The 24,110-nt window shown below is 41.3% G+C and overlaps 1 protein-coding gene across 2 annotated transcripts in view; it reads right to left on the bottom strand.

Annotated features, from left to right (window-relative positions):
* The window catches only part of LOC148529193 (uncharacterized), a 38,304-nt gene extending 15,612 nt beyond the window's left edge, over positions 1-22,692 (bottom strand). Inside the window, exons 1-7 of one of the 2 annotated variants that reach the window (XM_088468756.1) lie at positions 22,675-22,692; positions 11,265-11,300; positions 8,728-8,857; positions 8,391-8,564; positions 7,785-7,824; positions 3,996-4,144; positions 1,084-1,239 (exon numbers count right to left, since the gene is read on the bottom strand). In XM_088468756.1, the coding sequence (XP_088324882.1) occupies positions 1,084-1,239; positions 3,996-4,144; positions 7,785-7,824; positions 8,391-8,564; positions 8,728-8,805 (597 nt within the window). In that variant the 5' untranslated portion in view covers positions 8,806-8,857; positions 11,265-11,300; positions 22,675-22,692. Of the gene's footprint in view, positions 1-1,083; positions 1,240-3,995; positions 4,145-7,784; positions 7,825-8,390; positions 8,565-8,727; positions 8,858-11,264; positions 11,606-22,674 lie in introns of those variants that run through there. The other variant, XM_088468755.1, reaches the window with a different exon arrangement.
* Between the last annotated feature and the right edge of the window lie 1,418 nt (positions 22,693-24,110).

The following is a 24,110-nucleotide window of genomic DNA, read 5'->3' as shown; positions in this document are numbered from 1 at the left end:
AGACATATCAATGAGTTTATGAAAGCATTCTATCTACTAGGACCTGGATCTATTAACTAGAATCCTTGTGATTTGGGCTGTTTTTTCTGTAGTTTTAACCATTATGCCTAAAAGCAAGTGTAAAATGTACCCACTCTCTTTTAAGTAAATTCAACTAAAGGGCACAAATCCAAACCAGGACAAACCAGGCTGCATGAAGGGACAACACTGCCTGCTTAGCACCCAAATACTTGGCAGTTTTATTTACTAGGTTGTGTAATTCTAATCGATCATAGGTGCAATGGAATAATGTCCATCTCAAATTCTAGGTCACGTACTGTATGTCGGATGCTCTAGATCTCCCATCGAAAAGCTCCCTGTTCAAATAACCTAGAACAGGGTGTTTTTTTTTTTTTTACATTTCCACTGGCACAAAATCCTTTTGTTTATTTTTTTTACACTTTGGGTACAGAAGATTAGAGCTCCGATAAGGCTCAGGACAGTTGTAGAGCATCAGCAATACTTATATTATATATCAGCTAACATGCATGTGTTCCCTATGTTATATGGAATGCACTGTATAACAGCTTAAAGATAGAATACAGCTATAAAAAATATAACACAACAATCGCAGTTGATTCATGGTTCACAAACTAAACGACGCAGTAACTGAAATCAGCAGGGTACTCAGCGATCTACAAATAGTTTGGGAGAGAGAATCGAAGCAAATTTCTAAATTGGCAGCCACTCAAGGTAAACAGAGATATATAGGAGTATTTCTGCAAATATGTCTAGAGAAAGTGCCTTCAGCACCCCACCAATCTATACTGTAGAGGTTTTTAAACAGAGGGGCATATAGCCAGGTTCCTACCAGTCTCCTGTTCCAGATATAGGGGCCTATTTATCAAGCCCACTTTTCATAAAGTCAATTTTGAGACAGACTGTTAATAATCGCAGCACTGCAGCAATTCTTAATACATAGGCACAATAGACTTTATGCACAGGTAAAATCCCAATAAAAATCACTCGGTCTTGATAAATTAGCATTTGATACATTTACTAAATGTGAATGCGCAGACCACTCACACGTGTTTCTATGCTCACCTGGTCACTAAGTAGTTTAGTTATTTTGTTGGCAAGTTCCAAGACCTTCTTAGCTTTCTTTTTTCCACAAAACACAGAGTTTGGATCTTCTTCAGACACGGAGAAGCTATTTATGTCTGTGACCTGATCACTAGACTTTTTTACAACAATATAGCCCTAATAAAAGAAGAAACAGACATAATACATTATATGGTGCATTATGTTATTGAAAAGATGGTTCCTGAAAATATTAGTACTATTTAGTATGTAGTACAAACCTGTGTTACCCTTACAGAGGTTTATATTAATTTTCTCTATTGCGGACAATCTCAACTGGGAAAGGGATGCATGGGCTTTAAATAAATATGTTTATATATGGCCAATAAATAAATAAATAGATGAGGTACATTATATTTCTGTACAAAGATTTTACTATTTGCGGACTGGTCTACATGCCCTAACAATAACATCTGTGCATAATACTTAGTTCTCATACTTTTCATAGGTGAGGATTCAAGCAGAAAAAGTGTCAGATGTAATGGTACCCAGTCACAGGCTAGATTAGAAACGTTGAAAAAAAAAAAAAGTGAAGTTCTCAGTACAATATGCATTGTTACCATATGGAAAGGCAATCATTTATAACAGAGGGCATTTATAATTAAATAATCTTCAAAAACATGATTTATTTTAACACCCACTCCCATTTTGTATGAAACTTTGCAGGGTCAAGTCACTGAACCCTTTCCGTAAAGGCTTTGTTTTTTTTTATGTCTGAATAGTGATAAAATAATAAAATGACTGTTCTCAACAGAGATCAAGTGAAATATGGCTAACAAGTGACATGCTACCGTCTCATGAGATTTTAAAGCAGCAATTTGGGACATGTGATGATGGAACAGACTATTAACAATGGGTGCAAAATTTCGTAAAAACTGCTAAATGTGTTATTATCAAGTTTACCAAAATCTGAATAGTACTCTGATAGTTTGGCTGAAAACAGGACACACAACACTCCTATAAACTGATGATCCCCTATTGTTGGTCCCATGACAATAACGACCCAAGTGTGCCTATTGATATGACTGATTGCTGACAATTTTTTTAAAAAATGTTTCAAATATAAAAGACAGAGGCAATCTTACGCTTACACAAATACAATGTACCAAGCTGTTTGCCTGTTTATTCAAAGCTGGGAACAGAAATGTGCTGTAAAACAGATATAGTGCAACCCTGGGACAGAACACAAATTAGAGTCCCCTGGAAGTGATGCAGCCTCCAGCACCCTAACATTCCACTGCAAACTTTTAATAGTGTCTGATAAGAATGCATTGTAACATATGCAGGTTTGTGCATCATATAAACTTCTGTACAAGGTAAACTTGATAACAAATGTATTCGATATGCACATTTATTGTTATCATGAATTACTAAGTTATGTGTCAAAATGTATGAGGCCATGCTTGTTATTTATTCAAGAAGTGTTTATTCTTCTATTCATATTTTCAGTTTTGTTTTGTTTTTTTGACTAGACACCTCCCTATACTTGTAGTTATTCTGACTAATGTTTATGAATTAAAGAAAGGGATAAAACAGCTCAACAAGCCTCAAGAAAGATGTCACCGTGCAAATGGGAAAGGAGAGTTTTGGTAATTGCATTCATTACTATTTGGAACACTTCCATCTACACACATCCTTATTTGAGGTTTACAAGACCACAGTTAGGACTAGAGACGTGATCCATATTAAAGACTAATGTATAGTATGTACTGCTATAAAGTCTAATCTGAGAGCAACACTTCTGTACAGGGCCGACGAGAGCAGCGCCGGGCCCAGGTGACAAGGGGCGTGGCCTAATCGCGGGAGGTGTGGCCACGCCCCTTTAAAAAATATTGTTTGAGCGATGCTGCGCGCTACGGAGGGGGGCGCTGTATGCCCCTCAGCCCGGCGCACAGCCAATGGGGGGCGTGTTCAGCATGATCGCTCCCCCCATAGGCATAGGAGACTGCTCCGGCTGCTGCTTTAGAAGCCACTAGCAGCCTCCCAGTGCAGCCCACCACACAGCAGAGTGTGCTGGGCTGTTGTGACTTAAGAGGGAGGGAGAGCGATGCTGGGCCCCTGCAGAAAGCCCGGGCAATATGTACCCGCCCCCCCCCCCCTGCTTGTGTACAGTGCACTGTACATTATGGGGCTGCTCAGAGTCTGCAGCTTAGCAAAAAAGTAAATAACGTTGCACCTTGGTAAAACCAAGTTGCACTGCAGGTGGGGCCGATGTAAATTTGCAGATAGATTTTGATGCGAGAGGGGTGTGTCCAAATGCACATTTAATTTGCAGTGTAAAAACCAGCAGTTGTGGGCTACATGCAAAAGCAGTCAGTATTTACCCTGCATGTAAAACAAATGTATGTATTTGCACCCTTTGTATTGCAATATGGTTTGTCCTGGAGCAAAGATGCACCTTATTTTTTTTGCTTTGCTAACAACTTCGAATCACCCATTATAACTTCTGTCTAGCGGTCACGAAAGAATACTACCATCATACTGGACACTTTATACAAATGTATAATATAATTAACAAACAAAAATGACACAATATTCAAAATAAATTATGCTCTGCTGTCCTTAAAGTACATATATAAATCGGTTAGGGATACATACACTTTTTCTCAAATATTTTTCTTAAAAAGAAAAGTAAAAATTAAAGCACATACAATATGATTTTACTATACATATAGTGAATTTATACAAAGACAGTTTAAGCCACATTCTTTCATTACATTATTAGAAGCGCTCCATCACAATGACTGCACAAATGGGGGAAAAAAACATACAAATGCAATTACAAATATGGTACCATTTGAATATCTGTGCTAGCTTAAGAAATGTCGCTCTTTGTATACTGCAAAAGTACATACCTTCTTTCCCTATCTGCTCACCTCTCCAATCAGAAGGTAGATGAGTTCCAGAGTACAATTCAAGATGTTGCCAACCATGTGATTTTTATCCTTGGTCATCTTGTTCACCAAATTGACTAAGTTATTCAAATGTTCTGAGATTTGACTGTTATCCCCATGCTGGGTGGTGCCTGCAATTAGTAAAAAAAAATATACAGTACATTATATTTTATCTGCAATGATACAGTATTAGTAATGGTGCATACTCACGGTCAGATATGTGAGATGAACGATTTTTCTAACGTTTTGAACGATTTCAGACAGATTTAAAATGAAAGAAATCGACCAAATCTGACTGCAAACACATCCGATGTCAGATATCGTTAACTGACAAACGGGAACGCGCATCTTTAATCATTGCAGACACACGCCAGATTTTCTGTCAGATATGAACGATTGAACAATTTTTAAAATAGTTATCGTTCAAATCTGAAAGAAAATCTACCTGTGTGTATGCACCATAAGATTCACTTCATCCTAAGACTGCAAACACATAAGGAAATACTATTGATTTATTTAACAGTGACTAAAATAAGTGGAAAAATGTATGTAACAGACCATAATTGAGCAGCACATATACTGTACACTAAGGGCTTGATTCAGCAGTGCACGCAAATGGACTGCTGAATGCAGATTCCCAATTATCGGGAATCGACCCATGCTGCCAGTGTGCAGCATGGGTCCTGCTAAGACGCACTCAAGCCCTTGAATGCCTCTGCCTGATTGACTGGCAGAGGCATTTAAGGGGCAGTGCGGGGGCCGCCCAGTGTTCCCAGAAACTAGGCGCGTCCGCCCAGTTATCCCAGGAGTGGCCAGCCCAGGGACTGCGTGCACATACGTAGTTTGCTCGGCTCGCAAGCCGGCCAGCCTGAGTAAGATGAAGCTTACGCAGCTGGCCGCCCGCCCGGTGCTGTCCACCATCACGACCATCGACCACCGATGGCCGCAATGAAGATCTCAGCCTGCGACCTCCGTCGCCCCCTGCTGCATTTGCATCTCCTGCTGCCTGCGTGCAGCATTGCAATTGCGATCCTTGCTGAATCAGGCCCGAAGAACTAAATTTCTAAGCATAATAAATAGTTTCCAGTTTTTAAAGCTTTCTAGTATGATTGTTATCTTAGGTGTGGATTAATTTAGTTTTGGAGATGCATGTTCTAATCTAGACATTCGTCTTTTTCAACATTACTAAAACAAAAACCCCAATGGTTATTACTTATTTATTCATCCCCTTCCGTCATGCTGCAATTTAATTGTGTTACGTAGATTTCAAGTAATTAATCTTGCTAAATCATATTTTTTTGGGATTAGGTGATTGAGGGACAGGAAATGCTACTCTGACCTGTGTAATGTGATTTCAGAGAAATAATATGAAGCATAAAGGAAACAGTGATTTGTCAAATATTCATTTTAAATGTTAAAAAATGTCCATATAGCCTATATAACCATTGTTTTTGTCTCAGAGATCCTTTATATCATCCTAAAACTTTCAATCTTATTTATGTGTAATTAGTAAATAATGGACCCAGCATGTGCTGGGTCACCTCAGCTGCCCGGAACCCTCAGCAGCTCCCCGTCCCTGCCCCATTATACTTACCACCCCCGTTCCTCTTCTCTCCTGATGCATGTGTGCACATTATGCCTAATGAGCACTGCGCACACAGTGGGAGCGGAGGAGCGTGCCGTGCACGTTAAGACTTGACTTGCACGTACGCCACAAATAGGTCATCACGCACACGTGTGATGACCGAATTTAGATCGGGGTCCAATTTTATAATAATAGATTGTCCATATAATTATTATTAATAATATAACATTTTGGCACAGTAAACGAATGGCTAGATTCAGAGTTATGAAACAACTACTGGAAGGGAGATCAGCCATACTCCATGAAGCTACAAAAATAATCACACTATCACAAAAAAGCTGTACAGTATTGTTATAGGAAATTCATTTTCATGCTACAAAATATCTAATTAATATGGTTGACCACCCCGACTACACTTGGGTATGTTTTTTTTTTTTTTTTTCAGTGTTGAGTTTTGGGTGCTGCAGAATTCTGTTGTGCATGGACATCTATACAGTGTTTGTTTTTGTTTTTCTTACACACACAGTACATACAATATACCCATGTCTAACAACACTTTATGCTTCAGCATGTTTTTATCTCCAGATACACCTGAGATTATGTCTGGGATCATCTAATTAAAACTGCAGCCTCTCCTTTCTCCATTTCCAGCATACTGATCATTTTCATACTAAACTCTTGCGGTGAAATAATCCATATGAATTATTGCTTAAAAAAGAAAAAAAAACACATTATAAAGTCTGAAAAGAAATGCTTATTTCGTAATGTATTTGATCACCATGAAATAGACTGACATCACAATGGCAAGACATGATAGCTGCCAAGAGAAAAGTGTCATATCCCTGTAGGCATCCACGTACACACCTCCCAATTGTCTCTATTTAGGTGACACTCTAGGGCACTGCCGCAACAGATATGACTTGTCTGCTGGGACTGTTGGGAAATGTGTACCAATCTCAGCCAAAAGTGGGTGCAGCATGTACATGCCATTTGAGTGCAGAACGATACAGGGGTGTTTTGGGCAAAGGATACAGGTTTTCCTCCCAATGTGTGGTGGCACTCCCAATGTGTCACATGATGAAAGTCAAATATTGGTACTGTACGCACATATACATTGGTATGGATACTGCACAGCAATCCTTGTAGAGCTTAATGAATATATTTCTGTGCATCCTGATTAGTCTATCAACCCATGGAGAGCAGGGTCATGCTGATGGCAGGCAAGTGCAGGCTGCACACTGGAGTCACATTTAACAAATAAACCAGAATGTACTCAGGGCCTAATTCAGACCCACTGGCGAGCGCTGAGCGCTCGCAAGCGGGTCGATGTTGGCCAAGTGCGCATGAGGGAGCCGGCTCCGTCGTGCGCATGCGAGAAACCAGCATAGTGACGGGCAAGCCGTCACTATGGGTCTCGCTACAAAGGGGGCGTGCTGTCGATGGTGAGTGACAGCATGCCCCCTTTGGTGGGCGTGCTGGGGGTGTGGCTGCCCAGACGGAGGCGTTCCCATGGGAACACAAGTGATGTCAGTGGGAGTGCTTTCGGCTCTGGTAGAGCAGAGAGCACTCCAGGGCTTGCGGCAACGAGACCCTACCACAAGGGTCTCGTCGCAAGCCCGATGGTCTTGACCATCACGACCATCTTTTTGGCCACTCGCTATAGCTGTGGGTGGTCACCCACAGCTATGCGAGCGGCCAGGAGGCCACTCTAAAATTCAGAGGGACGGCCCTGAGTCAGAGCGAGCACTCTGTCAGAGCGTCCGGCTCTGAATCAGGGTCTCAGTGCTGAAGCGGCTCTTCCAAGCCTTACTATGCCCACAACAGTGCCTCTTCTGTCTATCCCTTTTCTTAGCCCCTGGGTCCTAATAACATATACCAGATTACCTTTCCAATTAGTGTAAAGGTGGGTACACACAATACAGATATATCTGCAGATGATGGTTGTTCATACACACTGAACAACCATCATGTGCCTGCCCGCAGGTCCCGGCGACCAGGGGGCGTTTCTCAGCGGGCGGGGGGGCCTGTCCAGCCCTCCTCCTCGCAGCTGCCGCTGTGTGTGTACGGGCGGTCTGCAGCACTATCCATACTGTGAGTGACATATTTACTTATTATGCTCTTTACTAAATACACATTACATTCTGATTTTTCAGTGTGAACACAAGCGCATGATAATCTTTACTTACCCTCACATGTTTCTTCTAGGAAACCGGACGTTCCAGAGAACTATTGTTAAAAAATAAATAAATAAATAAAATAAATAGAGAAAAACCCCAGAAGATTTAAAACAAGAAACACAAACCACACAAACCTTTAGAAATGTATATGTGCCTGTTAGAGCATATAATAGTGCACGGACTAAACATGTTTTATATCGTATAGGCACTATGTAAAGTTTGCATAACATACAGATGTGTCCGCGTGCATCTAGCGCGACTTGCCTGGCATGAGTGAGTCGCCAGGTCCCGTGCTAATCTGCTTGCGCATGGTGTCTTTTTATGCCAAAAATGCGGCTAAGTCGCAATGCGATGCGACTAGGAAGCACCAGCAGCCTGTGCTGATTAATTTGATATGTGACACTTGTATATCTGTGTGCACCGGAGTCTGTATATGAAGCACAATGAAACTTGAAATGAAAAATACATTTTCTGCAAAAAAAGGTCGCAAAAATACGTTTGGCGGTATCACAGTCTCACGGGACCTGGCACGCAGAGAGGGGCTATTTAGCGCGACCGCAGCAAAGATATATAAGGACACGTCTGTAGCAGTTATGAATATAGCGGTGTGCTCACCTCCTCTTTGATCACTTGAATTATTTTGTTGGCTAATTCCTGCATCTTCTCCATTACAAGTCTGTTCTCAAGCTTTATTTGGGGGATTTTCAAACTGGTGGAACATTTTTCGGAAATAAAAAGACTTTCGCTGATAGTGACAGGTTCACCAAGTTTCTTAACAACTGTATAAACCTACAGTGAAGGAGAAACAGAAATATACTTCATAATGCAGGAAAAATAAACATAAAACTGCATTATATCTAAACAAGTATCATTATCAAACAACATTATCTGCCCAAATAACTGCTACAATAGGGAGGGTTGTCATAGGCCAGCAAAGATCCCAGATACTCACCTCTCCAGTCAGTAGAGAGATAATCTCCAAGCTGTGTTGTAAGAGCTCATCAGTCACTGGCTGCTGGTCGTCGTCCATCTTGCCTTCAATCAATTAATTTTTACAGACACTATAACAATGGGGTCTGTTCCTATCGAGGCAAAAAAAAAATGTTGGTGAATTAAAAAGAATAGATGACAGTTTTTTCGGGTTCTCTGTGGTGTACACTGTTGAGTTCAGAGATTTAATTTCTCTGGGAAACTGCATGAGGACCTTTTCCACAGCTTATATGTAGAAGGTTTAAATTAGACCATTTTATTTACTGTCCCAATTTTTGTTTAATTTTTTTATGAGCATCTGGATGAAACGTTGAAGATATAGGACACCCTGCTGAAAATAAAGACTAGCATCTTTATTTGGAACAACGTCTGGTGCCATTTTGGTTTCTCTTGTTTATGAACCTGTCAGTCACTAAAGAAATTGTTAAACAGTCATCTGCAGTCACCCATATCTGTCCTTCCCCTGATGGTTCTAGATGAGGCTTTTGTGCTGCCCATGCACCCTTGTGGCTGTCTGTCAGTTTGGAATAGTAGTGAATAGCCCAAGCCTCGCTTATGGAATAGGATCCTCATGTTTGATGGTAGCTGCTGTCACCAAGGAAGCAGTGGAGATCACTAGAGGAAGAGCAGAGGTGGCAACAGCAATGACAATTAAGCTCACTGGGGCTTATGCAGAGTTAGGAGCAAAGGTAAAATGGAGAAAGTCTGTACCTTGGCAAAGCCATGCTGCGTTGCAAGAAGACAGATTTAGAATGAGCAGAGAGATTTAGAATTGGGAAGGACTGTGGCCCTCATTCAGAGGCGGTCGCAAGAAGCGATCGCTCTCTCTGAATGAGGGCGGCCACTTTGTTTTTTTAGTGCGGCCTCCTGGTCGCTAGCTAAGCGGGAAGCTCCCCTCTGACATCACTGATGTCAGTGCGGCCACCCACAAAACGGTAGGCGTTCACTTGGGAACGCCTTCGTTTGTGTAGCCACCCCCCCGCCTACAAAACGGGGTGAGCTGTCGATCAACATCGACAGCCGCCCCTTTTGTAGTGAGCCCTGGAGCAAGATAAATTCTCTCTCGCTCCGGGGCTTGCTCACACGCAGTGCGGCCGCTGCGCGTGCGCAGGGCCGTAACATCGACCCAGTTGCGAGCGCTCAGTGCTTGCGACCGGGTCTGAATGAGGTCCTATGTCCTAGCTCAAATCTAAATATCGGTGTAAAAACAAGGCTGACAATTATGTGTGAGCTACATACAGAAGCAGCCAGCATTTTCCCTGCATGCATCAAAATATATGTATTTGCACCTTTTGCATTGCAACTTGGTTTGTCCAGAAGCAGATGTAATACTTTTTTTGGAGACTGACTGAGATGGTATCCTGAGGAGACTCTAAAACATCCTTTCCTTGGTGTGAAGACATTACCTGACACCACCATAATAGTTTTCTATTTGTGATAAGATGATTTTTCTTATCTTTTTCATCACAAATCAGCCAAATAAATAGGCAATTAATATGCAAAACTGAAATGGTATACAGGTTGAGTCTCCCATATCCAAATATTCCGAAATACGGAATATTCCGAAATACGGAATATTTTTAGTATGACTGAGAAAGTGAAACCTTTTTCCTTTCTGATGGTTCAATATAAAAAAAAAAAAACTTTGTTTAAAGCACAAAATTATTAAAATATAATATAAACTAACCTTCAGGCCGTGTGTATAAGGTGTATATGAAACATAAATGAATTTCATGTATGTACACAAACTTTTTTTGATACACAAAATTATTACAAATATTGTATAAAATGACTTGCAGGCTGTGTGTATAAGGTGTATATATAACATAAATGCATTCTGTATTTAGATTTGGATCCCATTTCCAAGATATCTCTTTATAGTACGCAAATATTCCAAACAACGGAATATTCCGATATCCAAAATACCCCTGGTCCCAAGCATTTTGGATATGGGAGACTCAACCTGTATTTACAATTTCCGTTTAATAACACTTCCTGGCCTAATGTGAAATAAAAGTTGAATAAACAATGTTAGAATACAAGCTTTGCACTGCTAGTAAAACCACATACTACTGTGACTATAGAAGGTTCTCCACATGACCTGTGCCATTTTTATGCCATTATACGTACAGAAAAGCTCTGACCTGGGATAACAGGACCTACCTGACACACACCAAGCTACATAGAGAGGTTTATGACAACTGGTGTAAAAGAAACAGTTTTGCTGCAGATGTAAAAGAGATTTCCATACACCTTGAATTTGTGAATTGTCTTTATAAATCATACAATCTAAGACACACTAAGAACTACACTATGTGCATATCCATCCATGTAATTCCTAATGTCTTGCTGGGAAATCATGTATAAGTACAATGCTGGCTGATCTTGGTTCAACTGTTTATATGAATGGATTAACATACTGAAAATTAACTTTACTGAAGTGTTACATTGTGTTCGATTACTGTGGCTGTAAGGAAAGAGGTCAGGGTCATACAGTACCTTGTTGCTGCTGCTCCTGCAGGCGTGTCTGTGCACCTAATGGAGTGATGACATAAGCATTGAATTTTCCCAATGTTTACAAATACATTTCTAAATATACACATACAATGACATCTAACTGTAGCCACTGTGTATTACTGCAGGGCAAATAACAAAGCTCTTCTCTGGCTGATAGTCCGCTCGTCATCAGTTCAGCCAACTGTGAGTAGGACTTCGGGAAATGTAGTCTTACACCGTGTGAAAACAACACAAATTCCGTAGAGAAAAACGACGACTCCCAGAAAACAGCGCGGGTACGTGTGACATCCCTCCAATGAGAGCAGAGAGACATCGGGTGTAGTGCAGACACACACTACACATACGCAGGAGCAGCCAGTCACAGGGCGCAGTGTGTAATGGTCACATGCAGTACGCCTACCTCCGTACTTCCGCTTCTGGCAAGTTGTCTTTCCGGTGGTGTGCAGCCATTTTCTTGGTTACCAGTATATACATTTCAGTTACAAATATATTCATTTTGTTATTTAAATTACCTGCAGGTGCCAACTCACCATAATTAAAAAGGTCACTACTTTGGTCACCATTTCTCTTTAAAATATAGATCTGAAATTTATACACTTTGGAGGTCAATTCAATTAGGGTTGGATCTAAATTGAAGTGGCTGGTTAAAAATAGTCGTAAATAGCAAATTTAAAGGACAACTATCTCAAAACTGAAAAAGTGATATATGGTCTTATTACAGCAAAATAATATAAGTATATTGGAATAATAACAATAAAATTATTTATCAGTTACTTATATAGCGCAACATACCTCCCAACATTTGTAAGAAGCAAAGAGGGACATTGTGCCGCGGCGCGCCGGTGGGGGCGTGGCTTACTGTTTGTGGGCGTGTCTTATACACCCAGTGGGCGTGTCTTGTTACACCCACTGAGTGTCTAGTAACACCAAGTGGGCAGTCTACTGTACTGTTCTGCATGCTGACAAACTTTATTTATTTCTGATCATACTGTCAACTTTAGGCTGATTGGAGAGACTAGGCTGTACACAATAACACAAAAAATATATTTTTCAAAACATGTTTTTATTGAACATATCAGAGAGATTATAGTTAGCAATACTGAAGGTTGTACAATGATCAAATTATTCATGTAGATCAATAGAATGAGGGATGAAATGCATTTCCTATGCATGTAGGAAGTTAAACTCCAAGTCTGTATGTGGCTTGTCCCTGTACAGGCATGGGTTACAATTATTTGTAAGCTTTATGGTAGGTGAAGCTTAGGGAAGGTCAGCCAATAGATGTGGTTTAGGACAGGGTTATCAGGGCCATTTTATGCTTTTGGTTATAATTTTGTGGTGGGACGCCATGTTGATCAGATTTAGGGATGTCTATATTTTCAGCCCAACGGTGTTCCCCATAATGAGGAGAGATTGTTTCTTTTTTTTTTTAAGTTTTATTTCGGGAGATTTAGGTTTGTGTATGGTGGCAGGGCGGTTCTTGGTTTAGAACCTTGGTTGGTATGAAACAATGGTAGCAGTCACTATCTGCCTTTACATCTTAAGGTGCTCTCCCCACAATACATGGATTAGGATGATTCTACCCTACAAGGGTCTGCAGCATCACTGGGCCAGGTGGGCCTAGTTATTGTATCATTGGTGTGTGTGATGCATATTGAAAGGCTGTGGTGGGGTTGGCATTTAGCTTCCAATCTAGACTTATGTGAAGTTGGTGCAGCTGGTGATCTTGCATAGTGGGGCTATTATTTATTTGCCACCATACTTTATTATAGACATGTTTAAGTTGTTTACCTTTCACTGGTGGGGGACGGTCGCTTATCGGATGATAGGGTGTTTAATGCAGAATGTAGTATCACAGTATATATTGATCATATTGCAGATGATATGAACTGATCCCTCAATAGTAACATATAAATACAGAAGACAAAAATATAATTTATAGTTCTTCAAACAATAAGATATATTTTTTACATTCTGTTTTCTGTCCACAAAAAATAATTTTTATAAAACATTTACATCATAAATTAACATATATAAAATGAATCTTGTATGTACCAAAAATATCAGATGTTAACAATGGCATTAAAGAGTGAAATATAGAAAATGTACATATCAACCATACTTCCTTTAAATCTTTGGGAGGAGTTTTCTATCTTCAGTCTCCTCTGCATCAAAGTATCCTATTTTACACACATTCCCATAGCTCCAGAATGCCCTGACTAAGCGTATCAATCCATAGAGCAGAGGTTTCCAAACTTTTTTGAATCACTGCGCCCTAGAGTATCAGCATTGTTTTCATGGCAACCCTAAGCCAAACGTTTGTTATTGGGAATAACTGAGAAAAATGTAGCAAAATAGTAAAGTGAAGTAAATTGTGTTCCCCTGTCATCCTTAGGGTCAGTTATGTGGTGGTGGACAGGTTTGTGCTTCTGTTTGTCCACATATTTACATAAATAAATAATTTTAATTGGTGCTGGACCACCAACCTGAGGCACCCTTGTAAGTGTCCAGAGGCACCCCAGGGTGTCACGGTGCATAGTTTGGGAACCACTGCCATAGAGGATGTTTTCCATCTCCGGGAAGGTGATAGGAGACTTTGATGCAGAGGAAACGGCCCATTGTACATTTTTGCTGCTAAAATCCCTCCAAGTTTTGGTAGGAGTCCCTTTACATTACTCAGCTAAAAAAGCTTACTGATTTGTTTTATGTTATTGTGCAATAAAAGGTTTATCATTATGGACCTTTTTTCTAGAATCTATTTTCTATGCATGGTGTGAGAGCTGGCGAATCTAAATCTCTTTTACCAAGAGCAAGGGAGGAAGGAGGTTCTTATCAGGAGATAGATCCACTTGACAGGCCTGTTTATTATCTTTCACTTGTGATTTATAAAAGGGGTATCCCCGTCAATTCTTAATCTGGATACACATGGTCGATATATTGTCCGTTCAATTGAATGGACGATAACCAGGTTGAGTCTCCCATATCCAAATGGTTGGGACAAGGGTTATATTTGTTATCGGAATATCCTGTATTTTGAAATATTTGGATATGGGAGACTCAACCTGTATTGTTTACTGATCAGCCTGTAGTTTACAGATATATGGTGATGATCCTGCTGCAGAGCTGATGTCCAATATATCTGCAGATATATTGGTGCATCTGGCTGTCTGTTTGGCCGACCTGCTGATCACAGGATAGGTTGGCCGTTATGCAGGTCATTAGGGTGGCTGGGTTATTCAGATGATGTAGGTTTGTCCTGGAGTCTGAGCTGCATACATTGGTACTGTGAGATACCCATACATTTTGCCCATATACATACTGCTGCACAGATGCCCATTGCACCCATACATACTGCCCATATACATACTGCCACACAGATGCCAGTTGTACCCATACATACTGCTGCATAGATACCCATACATAGCACACAAATGCCCATTGTACCCATACATACTGCCCATATACATACTGCTGCACAGATGCCCGTTGTACCCATACATACTGCTGCATTGATACCCATACATAGTGAACAAATGCCCATTGTACCCATACATACTGCCCACATACATACTGCTGCACAGATGCCCATTGTACCCATACATACTGCCCATATACATACTGCTGCACAGATACCCATTGTACCCATACATACTGCCCATATACATACTGCTGCACAGATGCCCATTGTACCCATACATGCTGCCCATATACATACTGCTGGACAGATGCCCATTGTACCCATACATACTGCTGCACAGATGCCCATTGTACCCATACATACTGCCCATATACATACTGCTGCACAGATGCCCATTGTACCCATACATACTGCTGCATTGATACCCATACATAGTGAACAAATGCCCATTGTACCCATACATACTGCCCACATACATACTGCTGCACAGATGCCCATTGTACCCATACATACTGCCCATATACATACTGCTGCACAGATACCCATTGTACCCATACATACTGCCCATATACATACTGCTGCACAGATGCCCATTGTACCCATACATGCTGCCCATATACATACTGCTGGACAGATGCCCATTGTACCCATACATACTGCTGCACAGATGCCCATTGTACCCATACATACTGCCCATATACATACTGCTGCACAGATGCCCATTGTACCCATACATAGCACACAAATGCCCAATGTACCCATACATACTGCCCATATACATACTGCTGCACAGATACCCATTGTACCCATACATAGCACACAAATGCCCAATGTAACCATACATACTGCTGCACAGATACCCATTGTACCCATACATACTGCCCATATACATACTGCTGCACAGATGCCCATTGTACCCATACATAGCACACAAATGCCCAATGTACCCATACATACTGCCCATATACATACTGCTGCAGAGACCCATTGTACCCATACATAGCACACAAATGCCCAATGTACCCATACATACTGCTGCACAGATACCCATTGTACCCATACATACTGCCCATATACATACTGCTGCACAGATGCCCATTGTACCCATACATACTGCCCATATACATACTGCTGGACAGATGCCCATTGTACCCATACATAATGCACACATCCATTTTTTTTATTTAAATTAGCTCACTGTATTTTATTTACTATGTTAAACGTTTCATTTTATTCCCTTAAACTTGGTACACATTGATAGATATATCACCTGTTCCATTGAACAGGCAATATATCTATAGTTCATCGCTGGGGGTGTGTAGTTGGTTGATATATCTAAAAGCTGTCAAAACCAGCACATTGGGCGGGCGATTGGTGAGTGTGTATACACTTACCAATTTTACGGTTTACATCTGATATTTTTGGTACATACATATATATTGTAGGTGCAGACGTGGTTAAAATTCATTTGTTAGACATAGGCAGCTACAGCAGGATAATACCATTTCTTAAACATGAACTACCTAGCTTTATAACTAGCACTGTACATAAGGAGTTACATTTTTACTGAATTAATTCTATAACAGAGGAATCTGATTCTACACTAGGACCAGGAGTGGGATCCCTTCGGCTGGATAAACTGAGATATGTGGCAGATTTTGCCTGTTGCAGTAGGTGAAAAGAAGGCTGCCATTGGTGGCACTTCATATGTGAGAATAAGTTTAATTTTGCAGCCAGTATTGCACAAAGGTTGTTTCTTACTGAAGTTGCTTCTTCATAGACACTGGGCCCAGGCTGCTGAGTAAGTGGGTTTTTACCTAAAGAGGACCGCTGGTCTGTTAGTATTTTCCTCACAATGCTGAAAAGCCTTTCACAGGTCGCATTGCTATGAGGAATAAGGCAAATAAACTTAGCGAGTCTGGAAAGAACCAAAAATCGGAATTGCCCACTAACAGGATCTTTTATTTCCGAAACTCTTTTCCAAAATTCATCTAACCTCATGCTAGCTTCAAACGGAGGTAGAACATCGCAAGTCTGATAATCCCTAAATTCTGTATGCAAGCTATCAAACTCATGTGCATGTATAATACCAGGGAATTTAGCAATGATGGCTTGAACATTATAGAGGTTTGAAGATAACCGACTGTTTGGATTTACAAATTTCAAGTTTTGGAGAACTTCATCCTGTAAAGGCATTGCCTTCTTCATATAATCAAGACCTTTGCAATAGAACTGTACAGCCTCAGTCAGAAATCTTTTATAACCAGCTGTGTCAGTTAAGTTTTCCCTTCGCATAATTTGTTGTTTCGAAGCCCAAAAGAAGCTCTGGAGTTGCTAATTGTACCGAGGGATCTCTGTAATTTATGTCAGTTATTTGGTCAGCTTCTGCAAGTACTGCAGGCTGCACAAATCTCAGTAATATTTCTCTATATAATGAAAACATGGCTGGGTGCAAAACATGGATCATAGGTGCCTCTGTTTGTAAAAGAACATTGAACTTTGTAAATACAGGTAGAACTGCATGTAGGAAAAGGAGGTACACTTTTGTTAGAGGATTCTTAATTGTATTTAAAATTCTTTGTTCCCTAAGGCCAAGTTGAGCACCTTGGTCTTCTTCAAAGGTGCTTACAAAGTAGGCGTATAGCCTATCCCAAGCAAATAAAGTGCGCTCAATAGATTTTTCTAGTGACAACCAGCGTGTTTTCACATGTTTAACAATTTTTTTTACACTAGTGTTACAAAATGCCATATAATCATGGAGTGATGCCACTCTTTTTGCACTTTTTTGGAAATGATAGTAAATATCAATTATTAAATTCTCAGCATTAATTGTAAGCATTTTAGCTGAATGCTCAGCCATCAAATGAATCAGATGGCAAGGACAGCCCACAGCATACACTTTCTGATCTGATGTTTGCTTTCCCCTAATTCTAGTCAAAACACTGTTATGTTTCCCTTGCATATTTGCTGCATTGTCAGCCGAGTAGGTGGCACACTTATTCCAATTAATGTTGTGCTTTGTAAGCATCACATTCAAAGCATCAAACAGCTCCTGAGATTTATTTGATTTGCATGATACCATGTCTAAAAATTCGGTGACTATTAATTTTGTTTCTGGGTGCTCGTAAGTAACCAGAACAGGGAAATACTTTTCAAATTCGTCAGAACTAGCATCTAGTGACAGGCCAAAATATATTTGGCGCCCTGAAATAACTCCTCTAACACTTTTGAGTGCTTCAGGTGCTATTGCACCCTGAATGATGTGAGTTGTTTTTGTGGATGCACATGCATAATTCTCTGCAATTTTGGAGTCTGGAAACATTTTTTTAAATAAATGTTTCACATGATCACTGCTGGCAATTGAAATATTATGTTCAACCAAAAACCCAGTAAATAAAACCTCTGCTTTCGTTACATTATCAGTTAATATGGAGTCAGGAGGTGAGAAGAAAGAGGTTAAGGGTTTGTTTTGGGTGACAGCCTTAGCAGAAGCTACATGTTTATCTGTAGCTATATGTTTGGTGACATCATTATATCCCCCATGACTAACAGAAAAATTAGTTGTGCAAAATTCACAAAAAGCAAATGTTTTTTCGCCAACAATCTTTAAATATGCAAAGTCTTTTTTCTTTTTTCTTTGATGAAGCTCTTTCTTTGGCATCTGCCATTGCTGCTACTCTTCACTACTGCTTAATACCCTGAAAGCTATCATCATGGAAAAGAAAGCATAAATATAACAAATATAGTAAGTACTTACACCCTGCTGACTGGGTGACATGGGCGAGCAAAATAATCCAGCAGTCAGTCACATGCACGCACAAGCACACACAGACATACCCCATACTTACCTACTTTTGAAAATTAGTTTCAGGGAGATTGTAAATGGTAGTAGAATGTGCCGCGAAGGGGGCGTGTCTGGCTCCGCCCAATGGGCGTGTCTAGCGCAATCTATGGGCATATCTATTACCACTCAGGGGTGTGTCCTGCAGTGAAAGTGCTCTTAGTATTATAGTTTCCTGCAGTCGAAACTATAGTACTAAGAGCAGCATGCTGCCAGAACAGGTTTGGGTATAAGAGATAAAAAGCAGTGACAAGTAAACCCTATGTTCTAAGACCTAGGGGTAAATTTACTAAAGTGCGAGTTTTTAGAAGAGAGTTTTAAAAGCGATGTTGCCCATAGCAACCAATCAGATTCTAGCTATTATCTTCTAGAAGGTTCTAGTTAAATGTTAAGTAGAATCTGATTGGTTGCTATGGGCAACATCACTTAAAACTCACTTCTAAAAACTCACTTTAGTAAATTTACCCCCTATACTCAACTAGCAGATACAACAATCTATATAAAGCCAGTGACAATAGTAATTTAAAAAAGATCATATACTGTACAGTACTTAAAATGTGCATGTTAAAGGGAAGAATGGCAAATACTAATTTATGCAGGCTCAATTGTATGAGTCTAAAGCTGGGAACACACTTTATGATGTGTGACTAAGCCGTCTGTGCGATGTGATTTAATGATACATCGCGTGCACCATCCACACTTCACGATCCGGTGTAGGCAGGCGCGATGTGTCATTACCTTCTGTATGTAACAGTACCAGGTGGTTTATTGTACTGTCCATCTGCTGTGCAACACAGCTTATGGAACAATGCGACAAACAACCATTGTGCATGCGCACTGGACGGACACACTACACAATACATACGCATATATATATATTTATATATATTACACAAATAGTGAGTGCTAAAGAGCGTTGTGTGTATATGATAGATTTAGATATACATCTATCATATACATACCGTACATTGTGTATATACTGTATATATAATATATATATATTTATATACACACATATATAAAATATACAAACAGAGAGAGCAGGAGAGCAAGTCGTGTGTGCGATATATACAGTAAGTGAGTATTATATATATATATATATATACACACACAATTAATTAGAGAGATGCGTTATCTAATTATTTAAATTATTTCAGTAAAACATGATTGACTTACTCACCAGGGTGTAGTCTCCCTTTCCTTGCTAGGGCATGTTGGGGTGCACACTATGGGCAGGGGGTTAGGAGGCTGGTTACTGGGGTGCCCACTATGGGCAGGGGATTAGGAGGGTGGCTACGGGGATGCACACTGTGGGAAGGGGGTTAGGAGGCTGGTTACTGGGGTGCACACTACGGGAAGGGGGTTAGGAGGTTGGGTACAGGGGTGCACACTGGGCAAGGGGTTAGAGGGCTGGCTACAGGGGTGCACACTATGGGCGGGGGTTAGGAGGCTGGCTACAGGGGTGCACACTATGGGCAGGGGGTTAGGAGGCTGGCTACAGGGGTGCACACTATGGGCCATAGGGGTCCTTACAGCAGGGGGAGGGTTGAAGCTTTCTATATCAGCTCTCACTGTGGAGGGAAGGGGTAGACTGGCTGGCTATAGTGGTGCACACTGCGGGGGGTGGCAATGGAGGCTGTCCTTATCAGCTTAGTCACACTGTGCAGGGGGGAGAGTCACACAATGTCACTGCACGTGGAAGGTGCCAGATAGTGGAGCCGAGCCGTGCTGGTGCAGTGACTGGTCTCTGGGGTGGCAAGTTGCCTCCGGCAGCCAATTGCTGGGGGACTAGTTTAGAGTAAGTGGGGATGCCCACAGGGTCCGACACGGGCCGGAAGAATAAAAAAAAAGTTGAAGGGACGTGGCCGCACATAGATAGCCCGCGGCTGAGGCATGTGCTTCGAGGCTGCTGGACCCAATGCATCAAAAGAGGCCCGGCCCGGTCAGCATACTCCCCCAGCCCAGCAGCAATGACTGAGAGAGCCACCGCTACTTACAATCCCCGCGATGGCCGGCAAAATTACGTCACGCGTTGTCCTTTGGCTCAGGCCCCGCCCCAACATAGTCGCACATGCGCAGTGCTGAGTTTTGACGGGGCAGTGGGGGAAACCGGGGGATTCAATATACTCTGCGGGGTAGCGGGAGGGTAGAGCTTATAGCGGGAGGCTCCCGCGGAAATCGGGAGGGTAGGCAACCCTGACATACACACAACACTACATACATTTTCTACCAAATAATCAGTTTTTTTTCATCATCAGATACAGCAAAGCCTGTGTTCTTTCATTGTGTACATTGTGAGTCTTATTCTGAGTTGGATGCATTCGCAGTCACGCTTCCTAACAGCCACAGCAGCCTACTTACTACTTTAGGCTAATGTATTTGCCCGTATATGTCGAAGATTTGTGTTTCTGCATGTGGAAGCCTGTCCCACCCAGTGTATTTCCATCCACAGCTGCAGCTGTCATAATTAGTATCAGGACTTGCACCCATCTAATACTAAATATCCAGCTAAACCAGGTATCCCATCTTTGTTTGTACACTGCAATTGAGCATAGAAGTCATCTTACATGCTCTTGGCGCTCCCAAGACACTTATCATGCCATGGATCAGTTAAATGTGATAATGATGCTGCTCTGTTGCCACCCAGAAATGCCCATGCCACTTAGATTGTGCTCATTTGATGTATTTATCAATCTTATTGCGCTTGCAATCTGAATCCATGTGCATATGCCTAGTCCTGTGCATGTGCAGGCAGTGATTTCTATCTACGTATGCAAAGTATGGTGAAATTAGCAAGATCCTTCCAACTCAAAATCAGGCCCTTGTGCCCAGAGTTTCAGGGGTAGATTAATTAAGCTATCTGAAAATTGTAAAATAAAATGTTTAAAATAATTACTATTGTTTTCTATTATTTTATGTAATGCAAAAGAAAAATGCATTATGTTAATCATAAAGCATTTTTTTTTTTTTTTATTCTCATATCTGATATTATTATCCTGAGATGTACATTACAGGGTTGCCGACATTTAACTCCCTCCTTCTGGGAGGGAGCTGTCGGGCAATCACAGGGGAAAGTCTATCGGCAAAAAGGGGGCGTGTTGCGGGAGAAAAGGGGTCGTGGCTTTGAGGATGACACGCCATTGGGGGCGTGGCATGGGCGTGACAGCGCGATCGCGTCATCGTAGCCCCGCCCCCTGCATCACAATGCCATTAATATCGGCATTGTGATGCAGGGGGCGGGACTACGATGACGCAATTCAGCGCAAATTGCGTCATCGCCCCCCCCGCTGCCGGGGTTTATGCAGGTGGGTCGCTGGGGCCGGGAGACTTGCCTACCTTTCCGGGGGGCCGGGAGCGGCACCCGATTTTCGGGAGGCTCCCGGCCGAATCGGGAGGTTAGGCAAGTATGGTACATTATACTTCAAATAGTGGTAGATACTGCTACTACCCTTGTGAAATATGCATAAATAGGTTCCCCTGTAATACACAGCTATGACCATCACAGGCTGCACGCATGTATTTCACCAGATTTAGGGATATTCTCCCTTTAGTGGACACCTTAGTCAGAAACAAGTAATGTTGATGTGCAAAGACAGTAAGACAAGCTAGGTTCGAGCCTCAGTAGTATCCACAGAATTTGAATGAGAATTGTTATGCCTTTAAAGAATATTTTGCTTGCAGGTTCACGCAGACATTTTTCCTCCTGTCCAGGAGTAGGAACTGCAGCTGAAGTTTAGCCCACCTTCCACAGACAATAGGTGGTTGGTCTCTGTTCAGGTGAACACAATGACCACAGTTAACAACACTAAAATGGAAAAGACTCAACTTTGAGTTCCAAAAAAAATCAATAAGTGAAAGGGATTTTTGAAAATGTCTATGCTATTTTTTAGCAAACCACTCATCACTATAAAGATAAGAAACAAATAAATAGGTGTCATGGAGGCATAAATGCCCCTCTAATGGCAAGAATGGGCATTAAAAATCAAATGTACACTTGGCATTCAATACATGATAGGTTTTTGAATGTTGTCACATAACAAATAATATGTGAAGATATTATGTACCGCTTTCTATGTATCTGCAATTCGAAATTATATGCCACTACCCAGTCGACATTTGAAAAACAGACCTACCTTGTGTTCTGTCCTGTGTTGTTTCTTGTGTTGCGGATGGCAGCTTAAATGTGACCAGTTCAGAGAATCGCGATGCGAATTCAAGTATCTGTTAAAAAAAGAAAAATGTAATATATAATAAAATGTATTTATCTTTGAAGGGAAAAAAGAAAATGAGTTTATTTTTACTGTTTTGGATATTATTGATTCACTAACTCCATAACATCACCTGAAATATGCTCACCACACAGCAAACACCCAGCCAGAAATGCCCCAAAACACCTACGTTTACCATAAAATTCATAAGGCCTTATTTAAAAGACTGCACAGATTCAGGCATGGCGTGATTCCAACAAGTCTGCCCGTATATATTTAAAGCGACATCAATTTAAAAGACAAAATTAACCTAGGTTTGCCTTTTAAACTAATGCCGCTAGACTCATCCTAAATAAAACACCCCTAGCCCTTCAAACTTAGTTTACAAAAGCCTGAAATACCCCACAAATATTCACACAGACCTCTAATATCCAATCAACACAAAGTACCCCAAAAGCATCCCTAAACTACTTACCCATCTGGGATGGCACAGCAGTTAGAATTACCACTTCACAGCGCAGACATCACATGTTTGATTCTGAGCAGGGCTCTGTGTGGAGTCTGTATGTTCTACTCATGTTTGTGTGAGTTCCCTCTGTGTGCTCTGCGTTCCACCCACACACCAAAAAATACTAGTAGGTTGTTTGGCTCCTGACTAAAATCTACGTGTACGTGTGTGTGTATGTAGTGTCCCCCTGCTAAAACGTATAAAATGTAAGCCCCTATGGGGCAGGGACTGATTTGAATGGCCAACATTCTATGTATAGCACTGAAAAAACTGTGGAACTATCCTCACTTGAAATCACTTAAACATCAGCACAAAACACCCACACTGGCAGCCTAAATCAGCAGTGGATCCAGGGAGAGAGGCTGCCACTGCTGATTAGGGATAGCCATTGTCCATCGATGATTCATATTCATCGATGGTTTATGGCTGATGTGGAAAGTTTTTACCACTGATGTGGGAGAATCAGATGGTTTCTCGTCATCGATGGAACAGCTTAACCAAAAAAAAAATATTTTTTTTACAAGGTGTCAGGACACGAGACATAGCCCCCCGCCCCCCCCCCCCCCGTTCTGATTGGTCTACGGGCCAGACAGTCAAAAAACAGGGAAGACCATCGGTTGATGGAACCATCGATAGTCATCCACTGCATTGTTGGTTAGCTATGGCCACTTGCTATTGTAACCACACCGATGGTCATCCCTACCACAGAGCAGCAGCAATCTATGCTCTCTCCATGCTGGATGTACCACTGCACTGCTATACACTGGGCAGCGGTGATAGGGTGGTAATAGGTAGGTTAGAAGTGTTATGGGGGGCACGGCCGTATCTACCCATTAGCCAGGATGGCACTCGC

Source organism: Taudactylus pleione, unplaced genomic scaffold (assembly GCF_031769625.1).
Source record: "Taudactylus pleione unplaced genomic scaffold, aTauple2 ptg000086l, whole genome shotgun sequence".
Classification (NCBI taxonomy): Eukaryota; Metazoa; Chordata; class Amphibia; order Anura; family Myobatrachidae; genus Taudactylus; species Taudactylus pleione.
This window is presented reverse-complemented; position numbering and strand designations above follow the sequence as displayed.